The sequence below is a fragment of the Syngnathus scovelli genome, chromosome 1 (genome assembly GCF_024217435.2).
Source record: "Syngnathus scovelli strain Florida chromosome 1, RoL_Ssco_1.2, whole genome shotgun sequence".
NCBI classification, from domain to species: Eukaryota; Metazoa; Chordata; class Actinopteri; order Syngnathiformes; family Syngnathidae; genus Syngnathus; species Syngnathus scovelli.
In genome coordinates this window covers 28,164,462-28,183,661 of record NC_090847.1, presented here as the reverse complement: position 1 = coordinate 28,183,661, position 19,200 = coordinate 28,164,462, and the positions used below count along the sequence as shown (strand labels likewise).

Sequence of the window (19,200 nt, the reverse complement as noted above, 5' to 3'; positions counted from 1 at the left end):
CCAAAAGTCCCGATTTCCTGTTGTACACTAACGCGACATTCAATGTTAAAATCAATATTTAATGTTATTAATACACACGCAAGATATTAAAATACGCAAAGCAGATTCGCAATTTAAATATTCGCTTTTTTTTTCTTCAAAAGAATTATGATTTAATCATTATCATCACATGCTACTCATTGTATTAAATATGTGTTTGGAGTTTAAATATGAACATTAAATAGATAATTATAATATTGTATACTTTTATTTTATTTACTATATTATACTGATTTGGTTTTAATCGTGATGTATAATTGGGGGGTGCGTCTCTCCAATAAAAACACTCCATTTAAGTAGGATTTATTTTAAAGTTGAATAACTCAGTTGGATAGCAATTTGATTCAAAATGTTCAAGACCGTATCATGCAATGAGTAGCTTGTTGTCATTTTACAACAATATAAATGAACCTGTGTCAGGTTACATGCGTTCATTAGCATGCTGTAAATGACAGAAAAAGAAAAGAAATGTCATGATGCGTTTAAATTTGTCCGAGGTGATGAGGGAAGGAGTAAGGTTTCAAGTTTTGCTGAGCTACCGCTGCTGCTATGCGGACAGGAAGCAAGCGCCTCGGCGGGTGCCCGGGCGCTGGTGGAGTTTCCTCTGCTCTCCTTTCCTTTCCTTGTCCTTGCCGCCAAAGACAATCAGAAGCCAGCAGACAGGAAAAAGGAAGCATCTGAGACAATATGGAGGCGGACATCAAAACAAAGTGAGGAAGTCCACTTGACCGGATGCCTTCGCACTGACACCTCAGCGTGGTGTTAGCACCACCTCAGCAACATGTTAGCATGACCGTAGTTTCATGTGAGAATTGCTTTAGTATCATGTTGGCAACTTGTCAGTACCGTATTATCTAAAGTTAGCATCATGTTAACTTTACCTGAAGGTGACATCACCTCACCTTGACATTGGCATCACATTAGCATCACTTCGCACTATACGGTAAATCAATAACAGTGGCGATCTAGGCCACTGAATTTCCTTTAAGATATTAATCAAACAATCCAAATGTTGGCAGTTATTATCATGCCAAATACTGTTGTTGTTTCTTAGAACAGAAGCACATTTAAGAAATAATTTTCACACTTTTATTGCCGAAATGTCTTCACCGTTATGTGTCCCAAATGAAATGAAAGCAACAGGTTAGCATGCTAGCATGACATCATCAATCATGGAGCTAACACATTAGCAAGGCAGAAAGTGAGTGCACATGACCTTATCAATCACGCGGATAACATGTTAGCATAGCAGAAAGTGGGCTCAACACGTTGGCTTGTTGACATGATATTTATTTCATTGGAGTACAATTTGTCAAGTTAATATTCACTCTTTTTGTTCGTCTTCTTGCACACGTAATGAGAAAAAGCTGGCGGAAAAGTCGCTGCTCTGATTTAGCGGAACGCCATAAAAAAATAAGACAAACGTGTGCATGTGGGTGCGTGTGAGTAGTCCGTGAAAAAAACACACAAAAATGTAATGTCATCAGCAGGGGCCATCCTTAGTGATCACAATGTCCAACTTCTTCTCCCTACACACACACATAAATACATGAGGTCACATGACCGTGAGAATGGTTGGGTGTGTTTGTGCGTGCGTTCAGGTGTAGACCAGAATGTTCTCCAGCAGGCTTAGTATAGTTTGACTTTTTTTTTTTTCTTCAGATTTTTGTTTTGTTTTTAAATTGTGGTTTTTTTTCTTCTTCTTCTTATTATTTTTTTTAATTCTTAATTATTTTCTGGAACATGTTTGGAAAACATTTTTTAGTTTAGCTATTTATTTGTGTATATATTTTGGGAAGTATTTGTGGACTGCAATTAGATAACACAACAAAAGGTCACTAAATAGTGTCAAAAAGAAAGTAAAGTGCAATAGCCAAACAACTGATATATATAGTATATATTTATAATTTTACATAGTCGTTTTTTTTTTATTTTTTAAAAAGCGTCTTATTAAATTTCATCCAGTTTATTCATTAATTCGTGTTTGTTAATTCTAATCACCTTGCTCACCAGTGTAAAAACGGTGCTGTTTGCTGCACCCTTAGAAATTCTTAAAGCACGGCGACAAAGATGCAAATTAGCGTTAACATTAAAGTTTAAGTTAAGTTCGCAGATCGCAGACTCTTTTCGGGAGAGTTTTTCTAAATTTTCCAACACACTTGTCACGTCCACTTGCAACATACTTTGTCTTGCGCGTACTCACAGTCGGTGGATGCAAAGAGCGCATTCGTTGGGGTAGGTGACGCCGTCGCTGCCGCACACGGGCGAGTAGTTGAGCGGGCACGCTCGGGTCGGAGTGGTGCCGCTGCACTGGGGCTGCCAACAAAACACAAACCGACCAACAAACGTCACCACGTGCTGAGAAGCAAACGCAAGGCCACATTCTCGCTATCATACCCTCCTGAAGATCCTGGCTTGGTCCTCAGCATCTGAAAAGATGAAGCGTCTTTAATGATGAGCAAGGTCAGGGATGGCCGTGTCTTTGTGCATGAAGGGCAACTCACTTGCAGAGAGGACAAGCGTCACGCAGATGAAAAGCAGCCACGCGCGGAACATGCCGTCCGCCAGAGCCATCCTGGAAGTGGGTCACGTACACACTCATGTATACATATAGGCTGCCGCCCGCACTACGCACACGTCCACCACGCGCACTCATGTTGTGACGGCGCCTTTGTGCGCGTTTAATCTCGGGATCAACGCCGCTCGCAGACTCCGCTGTGTCAGCGTAAAAAGGCAACAACAACAACCGCCGCAGGGACAAAACACGCCGCCCCGCACCGCCGCCGCGCGTCGTCGGCTGCGTGTTGACCGGCTTTCAACTTGAGTGTGCGTGCGTCTGTGTGGAAAGGGCAACAGTTCATTCATCTATTTTTTGTCAATAACTTTTGCTTTTGTTTGTAATATTGCCTGATGACAGAATGGTTCATGTCAGCACATATGCACAAAGTTTGTTCCAGAAGTTTATTATTTGGAAGCAAAAAAAAAAAAGTGTCCTGGCGGTGACAGCACTAACGACTGGGGATCGACGGCTCAACTTTCTGACAACCCATCAGGAAATCACTTGAGCGGCGAGAAGGAACACGGGAACATCACTTTGGTCTTCCGGGACTCCACCAGGCTCAATCCGCGGCCCGCTAAAGAACACGTTTAGATGGCGCTCACCAATTGAGCTCCGTTTTAAAATCATGATGATGTCATGGCCTGCCGGGCGAGCTCTCACCTTTTGCTTCACTTTCCACATGCCGACGCTCGTCGGCGCTCTTGAACCAACGCAGGGCGTAAACTGGCAAGGAAAATTACGTCACGCGTATTGACAAACAAACCGGCGTACGCACATTGCACTGACCTGTATCCATCTGGCCAATGTCGCTTTGGAAAGCACCGATTAAGTGACTGTGTCCGCATGAATCACGGGACGCAACGGCGTCCTGAAGAGACGCAGCCAAAACTGAGGCGGCGCCCACACGAGTCCTGAAGGAGGCCAGTTCAAAGACCCCTGAAAAACACGGGTTTACAAAGATATAAGACACCCGGACCTTACGTAATGAATTATTGGTTTGACATGTCAAAAAAATTAGGTCACACATGAGAAGACTGTTGAAGAGCACTGGCGGAGCTAGAGGGGGGGCCGCAGGGCACCCCTCCCAAATATATTTGAAACCAACACGTGCCAAGCCAGACTTTTGGGTATTTCTGATTACTCCAGATTCCATAAGTCCCCGGCATCAGACAGGCCTGATGTGGCGTGGCATGCTTGATGTGACGTGGAGTGACGTAAAACAAGGTGATGCCGCATGACTGACCTCCGTGGTGCGGTGGCGAGCTGATGCGACTCCAGGGCAGCAGGACGGCGACGTGGTTGTCTTGACACATTAGCATGGGAATGGCCTTGCTGATGTACTCAGCGATCCAGCGCTCATCCTGAGCTAGGGCCGCACGCACCGCCGCACGATGGCCGAAGGAGTCTGTAGCGAAGGGATGGGCGGAGCTTATTCATCAGTCCCAGAGGTGCAGGACACCTGCGACGAATGGACCGAGACTCCTCACCGTATTTCCAAATATGCAAGACCTGATTAATGGCGCCGTACTCGACATTCCAGTAACCAATGAGCTCTGAGTGGGCGGTCCTGAGGTGGATCTTCTCATTGGTTAACTTCAGGAAGGCGGAGCTTTGGTCCGGACGAATTTGGTAGGTGCGGAACTCGTACAACGCTTCACCTCCTTGAGTTCCTGTTGAGAGGCCTGCCAAGCGCTGATCACACACACAAAAAAAAACCCACACACACATACATATTTGCATTCTAAATCCTGAAAAAACGTCTTGAGGTGTTTTATTGCGTGTTCCTAATGTGCTTTTGATGAAAAAAATATTTTTAATCTGTACTGTTTGTTGCCACAGGGACGCCAGCCGTCATGGAGTGGTATCGTTGTAGTGTTGACTTGGTTAATTTTCAACCTGAAACATTCCACTCCATCTTGTCCAAAGATCAACTGAGTGTGCGTGTATGTGCATCTGTCGCTTCCCCCGAACTGTTCCAGAGAACTGCTCCAGAGTATGTTTTAATTGACAAATCAAACGTTGCAAATCGATTGTCAGCTGGACCGTACGTGACACAGGTTGCCATGTGTGAACACACAATGTCACGTGATGCGAGGAGCACACAAAAGTACACAATGAAGATTACTTTAAAAAGTGTCAAGTTCAGTTGGGTTTGGTGAACTCACTTGAGGATCCGGCGAGTGACGTAAACGGGCCAGCAGGCGTGAAAAGCGGATCATTTTTTCAAAACGTCAAGTGGACGAGTGCGTAAACCAAAAAACCTGCGATGGAGTTTTTCTGACGTCATCAGGCAGCGTGGAGGTCACGTGTTTTATTTTGCGCTTGGTTTTTTTTTTTGGGGGGGGGGGGGGCTTGACATTTCAAGATTCAAGAATTTTTATTCGCCATGTTTGAGCGTGCCAAACAAGGAATTTGACTTTGGTACATCACAGCCTCTGTTCAACATTTAGGTGACTAACAACACTCAGGACGTGTGAAAAATGACAAATATTCTCAAACATTCCCTGATCTTGACTGCATCCTAGCTGTGACGTCAGTCATTTAGATTTCTAACAAAATTTCAAAGGACAACTGGAATACACGCAATAATTATTCTATACCTGTGTAGAAATATTTTTTTCCAAAAAGATATTGCAGTTACCATGGCTTATCACTAGGTGGCAGTAATGCACTGTTTGCGTTTACAAACCGCTGTTACACGCAGCAAGAAGAAGAGCAACGGCACTTCGGTGGAGGAAAACAAAGTGACGTCACGCCGTTCAAGAAGTATGTTGAATGTGGGGCGCGTGGCCACGAGGTTGGGGCTAGCGCTTCGGCGCACGACTAAATGGACCGTGTCACTTCCATGTTCGAAGGCCACGTCAAGACGCGTCTCGAGCGGCTACACTCACGGCAGACGCTCGCGTGAACTCGAACGGAGTTGCACCGTGGACCCCGGCCAGGAAGAACGCTTCTGGTTCGAAGAGCTCACAGGTCAGCACTGCACATGCGCGGTGTTCAAATGTCCTCTATCGATCGGTCTAAAAATAAAAGTGCAATCTAAATAAAACATATAAATAAAGCTCCCAAATGATTATGTCTGGCTTTGGACCCTCCCGGCAGTTTTCCTGCATCAGCTTCTTACTGAAGCGGTCTCGTGTCTTTTTCAGATCCGGAGGAGGAACCAGCTTTCACAGATGTAGGTCCACAGCACACTTCGGCTCATCCTGCGCCTCCTCCTCGTGCTTCTCAGCAGACTCACGGCAGCTCCCTTCAGCGTCATGTAAAGGATGCAAGCGGACCGGGCCTCGAAGCAAAATCCCTCATTCAGTTGGAATCCCTCATTCAGTTCCACGACGCGGACTTCCCGCTGCTCCCGAGCGTGGTGGCTTCCAAGAAGAAAAAGACGCCGGCGCTGAAGAATGAGCACAAGATCTACGGGACACCAGATTCAAAGGAACCCGTTAGTGAGACTCACTGCTCGGGCTGCGGCGCCATCTTGCACTGTGCTGACATCGCTTACCCAGGGTACCTGCCCAGCGAAAAGTACAAGGTTCTGCTGCAGGAGGACCGCCTCAACAGCGCCACCTGCCAGCGTTGTCACTTGCTGCGCCACCATCAGAAGGCTCTCCGCCTGCGAGTGTCCAAGGACGAGTTTCGCAACGTGGTGCAGAAGATCCGCTCCCAAAAAGCGCTAGTGCTCCTAATCGTGGACCTCCTGGATGTCCCCGACTCGATTGTACCGGATCTTCCGGACTTGGTGGGTAGCAACAAACACGTGGTGGTTCTGGGCAACAAGATTGACCTCCTTCCCGCGGACTCGCCCAACTACTTGCAACGAATCCGACGGCAGCTGGATAGCTTCTGTCGGGATGCCGGCTTGGGGGATCAGGTGAGCGACATCCACCTGATCAGCGCCAAGACCGGCTACGGCATTGAGGGTCTGATCTCCAGCCTGCAAAGGGCTTGGAAGTACAAAGGTGACGTGTACCTGGTGGGAAGCGCCAACGCGGGAAAGTCCACACTCTTCAATACGCTGCTCCAGTCCGACTACTGCAAGTCCAGAGCCTCCGACGTCATCGGCAAAGCGACCATTTCCCCGTGGCCCGGTGAGTTCGTCGCAAATGGCGCGACCGGTCATCATCCCGCTTGACTGCGAGTGTGCGCCATCTTGTCCGCAGGGACCACTCTGAACCTGCTCAAGTTCCCCATCATCAACCCCACGCCGTACCGGATGTTTCGACGACATAAGCGTCTCGAGGAATGTCGCCGGCAGACGGAAGACGACCTGTCGCCCGACGAGGCCAAGAGGCTCAAAGACCTCCGCCGTCGGGGGTACTTAGTAGGTATGTGGCGAATGGGCGGCGGGCGGGGCCACGCACACGTCGGACGGCGACGACTCTGCTTTTTGTGCTCAGGTCGTGTGGGTCGAACATTCCTACCTACAGGCGGCAAACAAGGAACCATCGACTTCGATCCCGACACTTTAGCCTTTGAAGAGTACGATGACAAAGGAACCGTGACGACGGGTGAGAAACTTGATTGGCGACGGTCTTGCACGGTTTTCACAACGGAGTTTTTACAGGAAAACGAGACGACTCGCCTGGCGAGTTGACGTACAACGAGCTCAAAGATGCGCATTGGCTGTTTGACACGCCGGGAATCACGAAGGAACGCGACGTGAGTGCCCGCTCGGCCGTTCAGTCGCGTTTCCCGAATTAAAGCAAAAGTCAACCGGTGTCCGCAGATCCTCGGCCTGCTCAACGAACAGGAAGTGAAAGCCGTGGTCCCCACGCAGGCTATTGTTCCTCGCACGTTTATCCTGAAGGCCGGAATGAGTCTCTTTGTCGGCGCTCTGGCCAGGATCGACCTCCTGGAGGTCAGTTAGAGTCGAGAAGTTGTCGAGCAGAACCACTGCACGCGTGTCCATTCGAGGGCATCCTGAGGTTTAACCTCATTTGGAACACATTCCAGGGGGAGAAGTCCTGCTGGTTTTCCGTCATCGCTTCCGCTCATGTTCCGGTTCACATCTGCAGTGTTGAGAATGCCGACACAGTGTATCAGAAACACGCCGGACGTGAGCTGCTGGGGGTGAGCGGTCGGCCACCTTGGCTTCCGTGGAGACAAATGCGGTGATGGCGTTCTTGCGGTTTTTGCTGCAGGTGCCAGCGGGAGGAGCGGAGCGCATGAAGGACTTCCCGGCGTTGGCGCCTCAGGAATTCCGGCTGGAGGGTCGAGGTCATCTGGAGGCCGCCGCCGACATCACGTTGTCGTCCGCAGGTACGCCGCCCGCCGCCAACTGGCCTGGGTTTTATGGTGACAGAACCGTCGACTGTATCCAGGTTGGGTGGCGGTGACGGTGTTGGAGGGCGAGGTGCCGCTGCTGAGGCTTCACGGGCCACCCTCGGCGGCTTTCGGCCTGAGAACTCCCCCGCTTCTCCCTCACGTGGTTTCACTGAAGGGAGCGCGCGTCCCCAAGTCGGCCGCCTACAAAACGATGACGCCGAGGGTGCCGCCCGACGTCCGCCTGAAGAGCGCCAAGGTGAAGAAGAAAGCGCCTGCGCACCGATGAAGACTCAAAAACATCTTATCATATCCAGACGGCTTTATTTCACCGACGTCTAATTTCCGTAAGGGTCCACATGTCGGGAAGCTACGATATCCGGCAAGCGTTCATTTATCGATTTCATAATATTCATCTCCAAATGTGATGCACTAAGCAGCCGCAGGATTAGGAACGCAATGTATTTCTAATCTGTCGTTTGATGACATCCATAATGCTTATATAATATTAAACCGTGTTCTATTTAAAGGTGACTGTCAAATATTGTAAAAACTCTGGAGAAGAGGTGGAGCGAGTTGCCGTAACCCAAATGAGCGCATTCCTAACGAAGATCAATATTGCACACAGAAAAGAAAATGTTGTGAAATGTGGCGTTTGCTCAAGAAACGGATTGTCAAACGCTGCAGAGAAAGCCAGGAAGAACCTTCCGCCCCATCTCTTAACGGGTCCTTGCTTGACGAACGGCTGGAATTGTCTGACGGCAAAACTTGGGCGGCTCGGCATCAGTTGCTCGCCGGCGCGGCGTCCATGTAGTACACGTTGACAAGATGGCGGTTGAGATGGCGGCGATATTCGGCCTCCTTGGAAAAATAGCGGTCACAGAAGATGCACATGTGACTTTTGAGCTCAGTGGGAGTGGGAACTTCACAGGTGGGCGTCTCCGGGTTGTCTGAATTTTTGCCGGCAACGTTTCCGTTGAGTCCAGAGTCATCGCTGCCTTCGGAGGCACCGTCGCTGACATCGCCGCCGCTTCCTTCGTGGCTGCTGTGGACGCCTTCGTCGTCGTCGTCGGGGTCAGAGGCTTTGCCGCGCTGCTTGGGAAGCGGCGCTGGCGGCACGGAGGCGGGTTCGGCCGGGGGCGCCGGAGCGGGTTGCGTGTTTTCCGCCCGCTCGGAGGACTCCACCGGAGGCGACACCGCCTGCACGGGAATGGGCTGCTCCGGGTGGGCAGATTTTTCCGGTACGTCCGGAGCCCCTGATCGGCCTTTCGCTGGAGGTGGCGAAGACTTCCTGTTGGACCTTCTGGCCCTCTTGGCGGGAGAGCTGGACTGGAGACTGTCACCTGTTCGGGTCCGGCGGGCCTTGGAGGCGGGCAGGAGCGAAAGGTCGAGCGCTTCTGCCGTTTTGCTCTTTTTAGATTTTTCTTTGCCGTCTTCTTGAAGACCTTCGGGGACGCCGATGCTGCCAGCGAGTTCTTCTTGTTCTGACTTGCCGGATCTTCGTGGCTTTCTGATCTTGTTGCCATCTCGCTGAGCAGTTGTTTCGGCCGCTTGCGATTTCTCTCTCTGGTCCTTTATCAATTGTGGGTCATGTGGTCCATCGTCTGTCATCTTCTTGACCCTTCTCTTGGCCTTGGTGGCATTGGCGGTCTCCTCCGGTTTCTCCTTGGGCTTCTTTTGTCTGGTTGTGATGGTTTTCTCCTGCTCGCCGTTCTCCGCGGAGCCATGCCGTTTCCTGGGACTCTCCTCTGGCTCCTTGTCCCCCGGTGCCGCTTTAGCGCTCTTTGCGAGCGACAGATTGATGGGGCCGGACAGCTTGTCACCAGGTAGCTGCTCCTCTTTGACCTCCCGGTCGTTGATGTCCTCCTCCACGTTGGACGGGTTGGCTTTGGAAGGCTGGTTGGGTTTTTTGACTCTGAGTTTGACTTTGGAGACGTCGACGGAGACGTTGCAGCCCAAGTGTCGAGATTTGATGTGGTACTGCAGGTTGCACTTCTTGGAGGCGGCGTACTTGCACAACGGGCAGAGGAACTGGCGAGGGTTGAGGTGCAGCTCCACGTGCTTCTTGAAGTTGCTGCGATCGGCCGTCTTGTATTCGCAGTAAGGACACGCCAGCGGTTTGGGACCGTTGTGGACCTGGCGGGCGTGCCGGGTCACCTCGTGCTGGTTGGCCGCCAGGTAGTTGCAGCTGTCACACTTAAAAGGCCGCTCACCTGCACACAAAGTCCAATCCGGCCGCAAGGTCAAGCAAACGCATGAATTGAACATTTTCACAAAACAAACTGTTGTTGCCAATTTTGCCCACTGGAGGTCGCACTGAGGTCATATTTTTTTGCAGTGAATGGAACTATATCACACAATATCATTTTTTTCACAACTCTCTACAACTTGGATGTATTTGAATGTCTCCATTTACAAGGCAGGCAGACAACCAAGTCTACAAAACACAAACACACACACTGAGTTTACCGTGTTGCTGCGCCATTCGAATGCTTTAGTGGACAAACAAAAGTCACAACAATGAAGCTCATTGTTAGCATTTCGACGACAACGGCGACGACTTGGCCTTGACTGATTTCGCTCCAGAGAATACGCAAGTGACACTACTTACCCGAGTGCGTGCGCATGTGTCTGGTCAGATGGGTCTTCTGCGAGCTGGAGTAGTCGCAGTACGGGCACCGGAAAGGACGCACACCTGCGAGACGGACACACACGATGACAACACGTGGTGCACAGGGCAGGCAGAAGACACGCCCTCGGCCGGCCGGCCGGCCGGCTGGCTCTCACCCGTGTGCGTGCGGATGTGCTGGATGTAGTTGCTCTTGCGGTCGGTGAAGTAGGAACAATACGTGCACGTGTGCAGTTTGCTGGGAAAGTGATTGCGCAGGTGTTTCCTCCAATGGTATTGACTGACGGTGCTGTACGCGCACAACGTGCACTTGAACACCCTGCAAAAGACACACACACACGAGTCAAGGCGTCTGCCTACGTCCGCAATCGTGAAGGGAGGTGCGCGTGGCGGCGGCGGCGGCTGACCTGTTGTCGTCGCCCTCCTTGTTGTGGTGCTTGAGGTGCGCCACGTAGTGGTCGTATCGGTTAGTGTTGTAACCACAGCGCTCGCATCGAATCAGGCCTTTGGCGTCCCCCGATGCCGCTTCGGCCTCGCCTTCCTCGGCCGTGTCCGCCTCTTTGGCCTTGGCCTTGCTGCGACCCTCCACGTGGTTGACCACCACCATCTTGCTGACAGCGTGCGTTCTCAGGTGCTCCACAAAATCTTTTTCGTCATGAGCCAGGAAGTGACACGGCTTGCAGTGGAAGGGCTTCTTCTTCTTGCCGCCGGTGGTGGGGACGGCAGTCGCCGCCTCTTTACGCGGAGGCGACATTGGCGGCGAGGGGCCGCTCGAGTTTGGGGGCGGGATTTCGCAGCTGGCGTTCCGTCCGCCATTTTGCACGAGCCCCGACGACTCAGGGAAGTCGACGATGTCGTCGGTGGCGTCGCTGTTGTCGTAATCGTAGCTGCGGAGGAACGACGTGTTAACGTCAAGCTCAGGGCAGGCGGCTCCGGCACGCGTCGTTCACCTGATGGTGCCCTCGTCATCGTTGTCCGAGTAGCCGCACGGCACCGTCTGCAGCTCCATCATCTCTTTGTCATCCGCCACGCTGCCCTCAGCAGCGTCCGCTGCCGCCACGGCTGCCACGTTGGCCAGCATCACCAGTTGAGGGGCCGGCGAACTGCGGATGTCGTCATCCATCAGCGGAAAAGACTCCATGGAGAACACGGATGCGGCCGCCATGTTGTCTTCCTGCCCATAACACATTTTCCCCGGTTCTTTAAGCTACAAGAACAGAGCTGTACTGATGCCCGCTTCAAATATCAGAACAATCGTCCCCAATATTTGGGAGTGTATAATCGATGCAACCAAAAACGCATCTGGACGATCTGGTCTATTTTTCCTTCTACCACAGGTCAAGCGTTTTACACTGACCCTGTGACCCTGCTCCTTTAGTGGATTTGAAGGTTAAAAAAGAATTGGCCAAAATGAGAAAATGATCAAGACCTCTGTGGTTTGCAATCATTTTCTGCTAGTTAGTGTGAAGCGCATCACTTCTCCTGACGTAATTGTTGCGTGAAGAATGCGCTCGTGAGAGAAAGTTGGCCAACTTCGGGAGAGTAGGGGGAAAAAAAAGGCCAGTCGGCCATTTTGAAACAGCACCAACCTAGTCGACAGCGCCCGCATCGCATCCGCGGAAAAAAAAAAGAACAAAACTCCGAAAACAACAACCACAAACCAGTCGCAGAGCACATCCAAGTTTAGACACACTCACGCCATTGATCATCGTCATTTTCAAGTCTTCCGGTGTCGAGCACAAAGTTTTCACTTTTGCTCAAATTCCACAAACTACTTGCACTCTTTCGATATTTTGGCGACACATCAGTTTTCCGAACACATGGACGCTTCAAGGCAGAACGTCGACCGATCAAGTTGGTACGAACGCGTTGGGATTTTTTTTTTTTTTTTTTGCTGGGCCACCATTTCACTTTTCTGAGCAACTTAGCGGAAGCCAAAAGAAGCCGCGAGCGAGAAAGCTCAACGATCCGTCAAAGTGGCCCAAAAGTGGCAACGAGGCCACGGAGGAACGAACGAAGGCAAAAAGTGTGCCTGGCAAAGTGTTAGCCATGGTCCTGAATCGTGATCAGCGGCGGACAGCGCCTGGGCGTCTCGTCCGTAGGTCTTGTCGTCTTGTGCGGGCCGCCTCCATTTTCCAAAGTTTGCTCGGACCAGGCGACGCCGAGTTGATTCGGAGCTCCGCCAAAGTAACCCGCTGTCCCGTTCGCACTCACCCGCTGTCCTGCGGCACCAACTTGTCAGGCGATGCACCGTCTTTTGCAGAAAATCTCGTGAAAGCGTCGTCGAAGCCAAACCCGAGGAGAAAGACGGAAAAGTTTGCGCACATTCCTCCACAGCCAACGCTGAAGCACATCGGCGGCGTGACGTCATCACGTTGGCCACGCCAAAAACATTTTTTTTCGACTTACTCTTTTTTCCTTTGTCTTTCTTCTCTCTTTTTGCCTCTTTGTTCATATGATAGAAATCACTTGTTACATATTGCAAGTGATATTTTTTTATAACTTGATTTTCCCCCAAAAAAATCGACTACAGCAGCTCATATTAGTTTATCCTACGTTTTTGCCACCGATTTTTTGTACTATGAAGCATTTTTAAATATCTTTTTTTAAATATCACTGTACTCGTTGTTTTACTGCAGTATTTGTAATGTATCACGGTATAATCAACGTCCCTTTTGACGGTGAATGTAACCCCCCAAAAATAAAATAAATTAAAAAAGAGGAAACAAGAAAGCTATGTGTCATGCTGGTTGAATGGTTAGCACAACAGCCTCCCATTGCAGAGTTCAATTGTGGGCCTTTGCATATTCTGTGATTTGTGACATCAAAATTGTCTGGACGTAGAAATGGGGCTGGTATTTGAGCACTGTGATTGCTTGGAGACCAGTTCAGGGTGTTGGCTGCTTCTGGCCCAAAGACGGGTGGCATAGAATAGGCTCCAACACGCTGGAGCCCTGACCTGACAGGAGGAAGATTCACCACCACCTCTGATGAGCCATCTTGAGGTGGCACATTTGTTTGTTTTAGCACTTTCACCATCGCCGCCTGCTGGGAACTTGTGGCACTGCACCCAACTCCAACCATTTCTATATGGAGGTCGTTCTTTGATCACAAATGTTGAACCAAATGACCAAAATCAGGGGTGACCAATTCCGGTCCTTGGGGCCTGGATGTTTAATAATAAATAAAGGCTTAACGTTGGCTACCAGTCAGCGATATAGAATTTAAGGTTCTGCTACTGGTCTATAAATTAAAGGATGGTTTAATTTGTGAATGCGTCAAGAAAATCAGGAAACAATGGCTAATTGAATACCAACCCAGGAGATCTCCGAGCTCTGCTGTCAATTAGTGGAGCACAAAGTTCAAAGCAAAACCGGGGATGCAGAGTTCAGCTGTTATGCTGCACACAAACGGAATCAGCTGCCACCAGAAGTGAAGTCTGCCCCAAATGTGAATGTCACACATCAAACATGCGCTGGCAACTCCTCAAAGTCCAAATGTCTAAGGTCATCATCTCCTGTGTCACTTCCTCTTTCCAACCAGCGTCCATCCATCTTTGTCTTCATGAGGAGGAGGAGGAGGAGGATTTGTTGTGCTGACTGATGCACTTTCAAACTCCATCTCCTAAAAACACCAACACACACTTATAATAGGCCATTTGCTCCCATGTGAATCAGCAACCACCTCATGGATGAACTTAAACTTGTTAAAGCTTCTCTAGCTAAGTTAGCTTAGCACTGCATGCTCCAAAGCTTGTCTGTTTCACTAAGTGGTGATCGAGTGTGAGTGCAAAGTGACGTGATTACTGTGGTAAAAAAAATTGCCAGAAAAAAGAAAAGAAATGCTCGCGTAAACGAAGACTGGCTAGTGACACTGCGGAATATCGCGTGTGAGCTACCTCACCTGAGTTTCGCCATCACTGTCCGAGTCTGACTGTGACGGCTGGGCCGTGACCTTTGCTCTGGACGTCTGGTTCTGGGTCAGCAATTGGATGGAGTCAGACAATTGCTGTAGCGCCCCCTGCTGCCACTGACTGAACATCTGCATCAGTCGGACGCACACCTGAGGACGCACTCAAAGTTAGCTAATGCATCTTAGCAGGATGCAATAGTTGTCAACAACTAAATAATATTTACCATATTTTCTTTTTGTTGTGGTACTCTTTGTATATTTAATGTGACAACTACTCTGATCATCACAAGCTGCGTGTAACGGTCAAATTTCCAAAGCTTCCGTATTCAATTGATACGCGGTGAGCTCGTCCAAAACAGACCCAGTACTGCCATCTGCTGGCCATAGTTAATATTTGTACATCATTTATTATACAGCGTACACACGACACTACAGCTTTCGCCGTGAGGTGGCCAACACTTTTCTCAACCCATTCCCATAAATAAAGGCCGTCAAGTCACACTATTAATTGTCCTGTATGAAACATTAGGGCTTTTTAAATTAAAATTAAAATGTTCAAATTCATTAGATGTGTTGATTTGATTGAAGAGTTTGTCCTTAATGACTTGAGACATCAGGCCGTGAATGGCTTCGATGGTTGTCTTGCAGCTTAGGGCTCTTTTCATTTTGTTTTTTGTTTCTGTGTTATTGTTTTTTTTTTTTGCCTTCTGTGGATACTTTTGTACTGAATATGATGCATATATTTTGCTGATCGAAATAAACTAAACTAAAACTAAACTAAAAAAAAGTATTAAGTTGTACTCCAGCACGTGTTCATATTTGCAACTTTTACAAGTGCGTGTAATGACGAATAATAATAACAGAGACAAGAACTGAGAAGTTGGTGAAGATGGCAAAAGTGTGTGCACCTGGGGTAAACTTCCATCGTCCACCACAGTCTGAAACTCTTGATCCATGAGGGTGCTGATGAAATCTTCCACTTCATCTTGCGCCAGGTCATCTGATGGCATGAGAAACAAAATACGGTCAACAGCGAAACAGCTAAGGTGTGATGTTGCTTGGATTTGTTTGATTCTGTCAAAAGGTTGTTGTCGAGTGCTTGACAGACAAACTCATTCACCGTTGTCATGGAAGTACTGCTGGACAACATTCACCAGCCAATCAGCTTTCTGTTGCCCGTACACACCTCCAAAACCGTTATCCACTGCAATCTGAAAGCATCATGTTGTTTGTCAACAACGGAGAAAAAATGAACTTAAAAAGACAAGAAAAGGAAACCGAGCGTTGCAGACGGCACACGTCCCTTACATGCACACAAATCTTTGAAACATAATCGAATTTCCTCACCTACTATTTTTTAAAATCGATTAAACGCCATGTTTGATGGCGGGAGGAAAATAAAATTACCTGCAGAACCGGCCAAGTGTGAAGGACCGCTCTCACTCCGTCGGTGAAAAGCGCACGCGAATCTGTAGACGCCGCCATGTTGGTTCGACAGACATCATCAGTCGATCTCGACGCGTTGATTTGGCTCAGACAAAAAAAGTCGATCATTGCAAACCCATCTGAACGCGCGATTAGTGCCATCGATCGAATAATTCTCATTTTGTTGGAGTGCTTCAAGATAGAAAACGACTCGATTTATTTGGATACTGATGATTCAAATGACTTTCAAATGTTTTTCCTTTTTTTTCCACTCACACAAACCGAAAAGGCAAAAGCCACGATAGAGCGTGGACACAATCAAGTCTCGTCGTCGTCATCGCTGTGCTTGCTCTTCTCCTCGCTCAGGCCGCTCTCGTCGATGTTCTCTAACGAGTCGGCGCGTTGCAGCGTCAGCTCGGACAAGCTGATGCACGGCAAGGCGTTCTGCTCCGGAAACGTCCACGGCTTCAAGTGAGGGTTGTGCTTACGCTTCCATTCGGGATACTTCTGCGAAGCCTTGTAGATCTTCTTCATGGCCTGAGAAGCCAAACGTCACACTTGGTTCAACCCTAAAACATGTTCACAATTCTATACTAGATACACGTTCCCGTCATTTGTATCATCATGCAGCAACTTTCATTTACCTTGGGCGCCACAAACTGAGAGACTCTGTTCACCACCCACTTTGGTAAGGAACCTACAGACACAATCAAAGCCTTCAACCCCCAGCTCGGTCCTCACACGTTTTCTTGAAAGTGCGATTCGGATGTTTGCGTTGTCACCTCGAGGGTCCAGCTGAGTGAGGTAGTACAGAGACGAGCCGTCGGCTCCGCTAGACTGGACAAAGTACCCGGTCAGCAGGGACACTGCGCGGACAAAGTCCTTCTTTGGGGGATGTTGCTGCCGACACAAAAGGCGTGATCCATCATTGAAGACATGACACGAGCTTCGACGTTTGACGGGATATTTACCGGGTGTTTGACCGAATAGTTGATGATCAGGTAGTCGCTGCCGAGAGGGAGCCACGACCTCAAAGTCACAAAGTCTCGATTCTTCAGTGGACTGGGACACCTCCCTTCGATTGAGAACAATCGGATTCATTGATTAGTCATCGACCGGCCGTCCGTTTCCAAAAGTGCTCGTCTTCATGAGGGTGAGCTGGAGTTGAGCCTCAAACTAAGATTTGACAGGGACGGATCGTCAGCTCACAGGAATAATAGCCCACGTCGGCGTTGACGGTCAGTCTGCCGATGTCGTACGTGTCGATCATGTTGGTGTCCCACTTCCTGCGGTAGCTGGTGTCGTGGAGGACGTCGTACAGCGTCTCGGCGCTCACGCCCTTGCACACGATTTTCATCTGAATCACACGGCCAGAGCGTCACAGCGAGAAGGCGATACGTATTTTCCATCTGGCGTGAAACTCGAAACCGCGGCTTCATTCAAAATTGACGAGTGAGCGTCGCGGCGTGTGCTTGGCTCGCTGTCTGCATTTCGGTGCGTTTGTGTTGGTTCGAAACCAAATGAATGGGGTCAAGTACCACATGGCCAACAGTAGAGGGAGCAGTTGAGTAGATTTGCCGATTATATTAGGCTAAGCGAATGTTTCGTTGCAAAGAAAACTAACCGTGCGCTTTGTCAAGCGTCAAACTAATTTGGTGCGGCCGTTTGCGTGTGCTGAAATGATCACCTTGATCTTCTGAACGTTGTCGCTGTCGTCGGGGCGGCACCACACGGTGACCCCTCCCTTGTGGTAGCGCCTGGACCAGCCTTGGGTGCCGAGGCACTGATCCTTGAAGGAGGAGAAGTCCGAGTCGTCGGGAATCTGAACGGCCATCTCGCACGGAGCCGGGAGGAACGCCTCTGCGGAGGTTTTCCGCGCGGCGCTTGTGCGTGCTGGCGAGCAGGTGTCGCTTTCAGGTGCGTTTCAGGTGACCTGACGTCACGGCCCAACGTGATCCCTCGTCCCGCCAATCCGCTCGCCCGACAACAAAACCCAACGAGTGGATCGAGGACTTTGGTTGCCGGGGAGACTTCAAACTTGACAGCCATTTTGTCACCTCCCTGTCAAATATACGAAATAGGCGATGCACCAGCTGGAGCCGACCAGCGAGAAGGATGGTCATTGTACACGTGCACACGATGTTTGGGGAGTTAGTTGTTTGTTTACACCATGATGATGACGTAGTACTCGAGTAAGGAGGTTTGGCGTGTTCATGTTAGGGCCACGCCCTGGTCATGTGACACCTGTGCTTCAAATGAGCTGTTGGGTGGAGTCAAATGGATCTTTAGTTACTTCAGCGCTGGTAAATTTCCACACCCATTTGAATAGAGGTCCTGCAGACAGAAATTTACAAGCGCAACGAGAATGCGCAGGGGTCTAAATTTGAACTCGTGTTGGCAAATCAAATGGCCACTGGGTGACGCCATAGGCAACTGCGGCCCGGTTTTCATATGGGACAAGCTGATGTGTGTGTGTGTGTGTGTGTGTCAGGTAGATTGCAAATTCTTGAAGGTCAAAAGTCACGCAAGAGATCCTATCTGGCCTGCGGGACCATTTCACCAGGTTGTGTGAAGAGTCGACACGCACGCACGAGAGCAGCCGCTAAGTGGGTTAGCGTGGGAAGATTCACTTTCATTGCACATCTTCCGACGCTTCAATATAACGTCGAGTCAGTGTTGCTATGGCAACATGTCTTCTCATTTTTATATAATCCGATTAATAACGGTAAAGACACAAAGATTGTCCTCACACATTCGTAATCACATTTTAGACACGCTCAGAAATTCCTCCATAGTTGAGATTGCGACAATATCGTGAGCATGAACGTGAAAGATGCCACGCGGGACTTTAGTGAAAAAAAAGCGAAAGAAAACAACGCCAGTTGTTTGAATATTTTGAGAGGTTGAAGGGGCAAGAGTTGTCATGCATGTGAAATTTGGTGAGCGGTTTTCCGAGATGAAGCGAGGTAACATTTTTCCGTCCATGAAACGTTTTAGACTGTCCCCTTCCTGGGAGTATTGCAGAGAAATTTGCCACCTGTGGAGGGATTTGGATTTTTCAGATCTGCTTTCAGCATGCGCACAGGACGTGCGTTGAAAGGCTCAAGATGGGGTCAGCAGGAGAATTGTTGACTTTTCCTCAACACCGCCGCCTTGTGCGGCTTCGAGCATGTGAATGTTGGAAAAGTGCAAGTGTGCTCAAGCACGAAACTCAACTCGCGCCAGGAAATTCGTCAAGACTCCTCCATCATTTCTCCACATGTCGCCTTTGTCACGTGACGTCATCAGCCGCTTCAGCGAACAAAGCCAACACAAAAGTTAAACAGGAGACGGTGTGTGTGTGTGTACGTGTTGTTGTCATTCACTTGGATGA

The 19,200-nt window shown here is 49.3% G+C and overlaps 6 protein-coding genes across 6 annotated transcripts; 1 reads left to right on the top strand and 5 right to left on the bottom strand.

Moving 5' to 3' along the window:
• Window positions 1–1,313: 1,313 nt before the first annotated feature.
• LOC125979280 (probable pancreatic secretory proteinase inhibitor) lies at window positions 1,314–2,854 on the bottom strand. The gene is made up of 4 exons (XM_049737340.1): window positions 2,544–2,854; window positions 2,437–2,468; window positions 2,243–2,355; window positions 1,314–1,568 (listed from the first exon to the last, which is right to left on the bottom strand). Exons 1-4 carry the CDS (start codon window positions 2,611–2,613, stop codon window positions 1,523–1,525), a joined length of 261 nt encoding a protein of 86 aa, XP_049593297.1. The 5' UTR covers window positions 2,614–2,854; the 3' UTR covers window positions 1,314–1,522.
• A 123-nt stretch (window positions 2,855–2,977) lies between these two features.
• nipsnap3a (nipsnap homolog 3A (C. elegans)) lies at window positions 2,978–4,928 on the bottom strand. Its single transcript, XM_049737303.1, has 6 exons — window positions 4,765–4,928; window positions 4,087–4,291; window positions 3,843–4,004; window positions 3,386–3,535; window positions 3,260–3,322; window positions 2,978–3,173 (listed from the first exon to the last, which is right to left on the bottom strand). Exons 1-6 carry the CDS (start codon window positions 4,816–4,818, stop codon window positions 3,097–3,099), a joined length of 711 nt encoding a protein of 236 aa, XP_049593260.1. The 5' UTR covers window positions 4,819–4,928; the 3' UTR covers window positions 2,978–3,096.
• Window positions 4,929–5,306: 378 nt separating this feature from the next.
• Window positions 5,307–8,390, top strand: noa1 (nitric oxide associated 1). The gene is made up of 9 exons (XM_049737273.2): window positions 5,307–5,572; window positions 5,749–6,687; window positions 6,760–6,924; window positions 6,997–7,107; window positions 7,164–7,258; window positions 7,326–7,457; window positions 7,553–7,669; window positions 7,741–7,858; window positions 7,921–8,390. The coding sequence occupies exons 1-9, from the start codon at window positions 5,368–5,370 to the stop codon at window positions 8,148–8,150; spliced, it is 2,112 nt and encodes a 703-aa protein (XP_049593230.1). The 5' UTR covers window positions 5,307–5,367; the 3' UTR covers window positions 8,151–8,390.
• Window positions 8,166–12,870, bottom strand: rest (RE1-silencing transcription factor). Its single transcript, XM_049737261.1, has 6 exons — window positions 12,705–12,870; window positions 11,441–11,664; window positions 10,898–11,377; window positions 10,649–10,809; window positions 10,473–10,556; window positions 8,166–10,074 (listed from the first exon to the last, which is right to left on the bottom strand). Exons 2-6 carry the CDS (start codon window positions 11,653–11,655, stop codon window positions 8,645–8,647), a joined length of 2,370 nt encoding a protein of 789 aa, XP_049593218.1. The 5' UTR covers window positions 11,656–11,664; window positions 12,705–12,870; the 3' UTR covers window positions 8,166–8,644.
• Window positions 12,871–13,626: 756 nt separating this feature from the next.
• On the bottom strand, window positions 13,627–16,007 carry tsr2 (TSR2 ribosome maturation factor). The gene is made up of 5 exons (XM_049737324.1): window positions 15,810–16,007; window positions 15,523–15,613; window positions 15,311–15,402; window positions 14,394–14,552; window positions 13,627–14,114 (listed from the first exon to the last, which is right to left on the bottom strand). Exons 1-5 carry the CDS (start codon window positions 16,005–16,007, stop codon window positions 14,013–14,015), a joined length of 642 nt encoding a protein of 213 aa, XP_049593281.1. The 3' UTR covers window positions 13,627–14,012.
• A 13-nt stretch (window positions 16,008–16,020) lies between these two features.
• Window positions 16,021–17,789, bottom strand: stard15 (StAR-related lipid transfer (START) domain containing 15). The gene is made up of 6 exons (XM_049737287.2): window positions 17,515–17,789; window positions 17,037–17,184; window positions 16,799–16,902; window positions 16,610–16,727; window positions 16,472–16,524; window positions 16,021–16,364 (listed from the first exon to the last, which is right to left on the bottom strand). The coding sequence occupies exons 1-6, from the start codon at window positions 17,659–17,661 to the stop codon at window positions 16,146–16,148; spliced, it is 789 nt and encodes a 262-aa protein (XP_049593244.1). The 5' UTR covers window positions 17,662–17,789; the 3' UTR covers window positions 16,021–16,145.
• Window positions 17,790–19,200: the final 1,411 nt, after the last annotated feature.